General features: G+C 37.6%; 1 protein-coding gene across 1 annotated transcript; it reads left to right on the top strand.

Annotated features, from left to right (window-relative positions):
* The first annotated feature begins 3,392 nt into the window (after positions 1 to 3,392).
* On the top strand, positions 3,393 to 3,809 carry LOC148763669 (uncharacterized). Its single transcript, XM_088804601.1, has one exon. The coding sequence runs from the start codon at positions 3,393 to 3,395 to the stop codon at positions 3,807 to 3,809; it is 417 nt and encodes a 138-aa protein (XP_088660727.1).
* The last annotated feature ends 380 nt before the right edge of the window (positions 3,810 to 4,189 follow it).

The raw sequence follows: 4,189 nt of genomic DNA, 5'->3' as shown, positions 1-4,189 counted from the left end.
CCATCATCATCATCATGCACACCATCCCATCATCATCATCTCATATGCAACGGCTTATGCGTACTCCCATTCGCATATAGCCGGGTCAGCAACGGCTTATGTGCACTCCCACTCGCACATAGCCGGGACAGCAACGGCTTATGTGCACTCCTATTCGCACATAGTAGGGTTAGCAACAGCTTATGTGCACTCCTACTCGCACATAGCCGGGTCAGCAACGGCTTATGTTCACTCCTACTCGTACATAGCCGGGTCAGCAACGGCTTATGTGCACTCCCACTCGCACATAGTCGGGTCAGAAACGGCTTATGTGCACTCCTACTCTCACATAGCCGGGTCAGCAACGGCTTATATGCACTCCTACTAGCACATAACCGGGTCCAAATCAACATGCAAAGAAGCATCCAATGCATATCATGCATTTTATCATATTGTGATAACACATAAATCATTGTATAGCACATTTTCACAATATAAAATCATTTTAGTAAAAGCTTGTTCCCAAGGTACATTTTTTAAGACAAGTTGGATAGAATCTTTCATATTCCCCAAAATAAGTTTGAAATGCAAGTCCACTCACCTGTATTAGGAGTAGAAATACTCTTATTTTCAGTCCGCGGGTACAGTCCTTTACCCGTATCCAATGGCTCACCACCTAGCCATAATCCATGACACATATTCCAATTAAATTGCGTCTAATAGTCAGAGGCTATTTCAAGCTCGATATATATATGATATGAAATGAAAAATGCACGGGTAGCCATCTAGACTCAATACTGGCCTAAGTCGATTTTTCATCCGACAAATTGGCCAGTGCATCCAATTTCACTCCAAATTAATCCATTTCTCCTCTAATACCTTAATTTACCGCATACCATTTAAATAAAGCCAAATTCAGCATTAGAACCCTCACAGTTCCTTATAGAAAAATTCGGTCATTTGGTGCACTAGCACCGAAAATATTTCTACATAACCGTTTCACCTTAATTCATCATTTTCCAAGCCATTTTCCTTGAAATAAAAACAAGCCCCCATTGATATTCAGCCGTCATGGTTCGACCAACAAGGAACCCTAGAGAAATTGAATATTTCTTTTGTGGTTGTGTTCATAACCATGCTTAACTATCCCTAAACACTAACATAGTTTAAAATCAAATTATTCCAACAACAATTCCTCTTCCATACCCATTTTTCAGAATTGAATTCATCATGATAACTCAATATTCAACCATGAAAATCAAGAACAAAAGCATGGGTAAGCTAGGTATCAAGGAGAATTAAAGAAATTTTAACTTACCTAGCTTGTTTCCTTGAATTCCAACACTCTCTTTGATTTTTTCCACTTAGGGCTTGTTCTTCCTTGGTTTCTCTTCTCTTCTGGTTTGGCTGATCACTATGGGAGAAATGGGCTGATTTTTATGCCTTTTATAAAGAAAATAATGAATGGATCAGATTTTGACACATGTCACCATTCCATTGGTCCATGTGTCATACTTAGCCATTAAGCAATCTCTCTCCACCACACATTTCTCATGTTTATTCATTTACAGGATGAATAAAATCCCTTGGCCTTGACAAGTGTTGGGGCGAAAAATTTACCGATTTGCCCCCGGAGTGAAAAAATTACGATTTTGCCCCTATACTCTGAAATGTACCGGAATCAAATTATTTCTACTTTTCAACCTCAAATAACACTAACATTGATCAATATTAACCATATGGGGCAAAAACTCATTTTAAAAAAATTCCCGTTTAGTCCTCTAGTGGCAAAATTACCATTTTGCCCTTGTACTCCAAAAATACCAGGAATCATAATTTTTTTCACTACTAAACATCATTTTATACTCCAATAATCATAATTATATTTCATATAATTACTTTTGGTCAAATGTGATCAAATCTCGGCTAAAAATCCCCATTTTATCATCAAATGGTAAAATGACCGTTTTGTCCCTAATCGGTCAATTTTCTTGATGGACTCCAAACTGGACTTTAAACTCCAAATCACTATTCTAAGCCATTCTGTGGGTTTCAAAATTTTCAAATTCCTCTTAGAATTTCTATTTGAACTAGTTCAAGGCTCGATTTAACTTAGTTGTACCACTCGGTATAATACCGTCTTTTAATCGAGCTGAACAAGGTTTCACACTTTTATACTTGGAGATGCAACTCTGATGGCAGTTTGGCAATTTTATACCCGTTGGAAACAGTTGAGGATGAGTTCTAGCCGTTAATCTGTCTTGTAGTGCTCTGGTTCAATTTGCAGATAGAGAGTTCTTAGTCGACTGACTTGGTCGACTAAGTTGGTTCTATTTCAAGTTACAGATTCTAGCAGAGAGCACTTAGTCGACTGACTTGGTCGACTAACTTGGTTCTATTTCTCAAACTCTTCAACCTGTCATTCCTCCAACTTAAAACTTGGTCAACCAACATTCTTCCTTGTTTCACCAATAGGCTTCCTCCTTGTTAGACAGTTACATCTTGTTATTTTTATCCCTCTTTTTCTCTTGATATACTCTTTGAAGAGTTAAATAATTAATTTCATATATTAATTTTCCTGCACACTCAAGTAAAGATATTAGACACAAATAAATGAGAATGTTTTATTATCATCAAAAACTAATGGAGCCAACACATACCACGTATGATTAAGTTGCCTTCCACCATATAGCAAGATAACTTGGCTACTTTTTTAATCGGAGGCTTGTTAAGCACACTCAAGGCCACACTTTTACACAAGTATGTTTGAGCTATTTGTGGGTCTTAGTCAACTAGTTTCATAAAATTTGGATGCTTGGAAACTTGATTATTATGGAAACTAGAGGCAAAGGCTAGGCGAAACATATATGATATGTTTAGACAATGTGTTGTCACCTAGCTGATCTAGGAGTTGTATAGAGATACAATTGGTAAGCTCAATTACCTACCTAATCTATCTATCATGGTTTGTTGAGCACACTCAAGGCCATGACTATATGGATGGGATCCTAGCCCACTAAGAGAATCCTAGTAGAGATCTCTCGAGGTGATATGGAGAGTTATCATCTTGTAGAAAATAGTGGGAGAACAATTTAAAATTTTAAAACCTTGTTTTAAATAGTTTATGCATGATGTTTACTTATTGCTTTATTTTATCTATTTAGGCATAATTTATATACATGGCTAATAATCTGTCATTGCGGAGCATCTTGGATGCAAATAAACTCACTAGCCCCAACTTCCTCGATTAGTTTCGGAACCTTAAAATCGTCTTGAAACAAGAGAAAAAATCCTATGTCCTTGAAACTCCTATTCCATCAGTCCCTACTACTAATGTTAGTGCTGAGGATAAGGAAGCAAATCAACGTCATAAAGATGACGATGATCAGGCAGCATGCGTGATGCTAGCCAGTATGACCCTTGAGCTTCAAAAGCAATATGAACATATGGATGTCCAATCCATGATTCTTCACCATAGAGAACTGTTCGATAAAGAGGGGCGCACTGAGAGATATGAGATCTCTAAAGAGCTATTTCGATGCAAGATGGCAGAAGGTAGTTCTGTTAGACCCCATGTGTTGAAGATGATTGGACTCATCGAGAGACTTGGACAATTGGGATTAGCAATGAATTATGAGCTAAGTATAGACTTAGTTCTACAATCTCTTCCTAATAGCTTTAGTCAGTTCGTGTTGAACTTTCATATGAATCGATTGGAAGCCATTCTTCCTGAACTTCTAAATATGCTAGACACGATAGAGAGGTCCATCAAGAAAGATAAGGGATCATTGCTTCTTGTTTCTTCTTCCAAGGCTCATACGAAGCAATAGAAGAAGAAAGCCCAAAAAGGGAAGAAAGTAAAATCCCAAAATGAGAAGGCCTTGAAGCCTAAGGGAGGTGTCAAAAAGGACAAAGAGAAGGAAATTTGCCATCATTGTGGCAAACTTGGGCATTGGAGGAAGAACTACAAGGAGTACCTAGCTACTGTGAGCAAGAAAAAGAAGCTTATTGAAGTTTCTGATTCAAGTACCATTTGCTAAATAATTCTACTTTATATATTAAAGGTATATGATACCTCAAAGTTGGTTCTCATATGTTTGACATATTGCAGGGAGTAAAGATAAAGATGAGTAGGATCTTGGCTGAGGAGGTGACCACATGGATGGACTACCTAAAGCATTAAATGCTACATTGGATGGTTACACTCCTA

This window comes from Theobroma cacao, chromosome 3, assembly GCF_053813885.1.
Source record: "Theobroma cacao isolate CCN51 chromosome 3, ASM5381388v1, whole genome shotgun sequence".
In the NCBI taxonomy this organism is placed as follows: Eukaryota; Viridiplantae; Streptophyta; class Magnoliopsida; order Malvales; family Malvaceae; genus Theobroma; species Theobroma cacao.
Note: the sequence above shows the minus strand (reverse complement) of the source record. Positions and strands in the feature narration are given on the sequence as shown.

Coding starts and splice junctions, on each gene's coding strand:
- LOC148763669 (XM_088804601.1), top strand. CDS start 3,393: ATGACCCTTGAGCTTCAAAAGCAATATGAACATATGGATGTCCAATCC.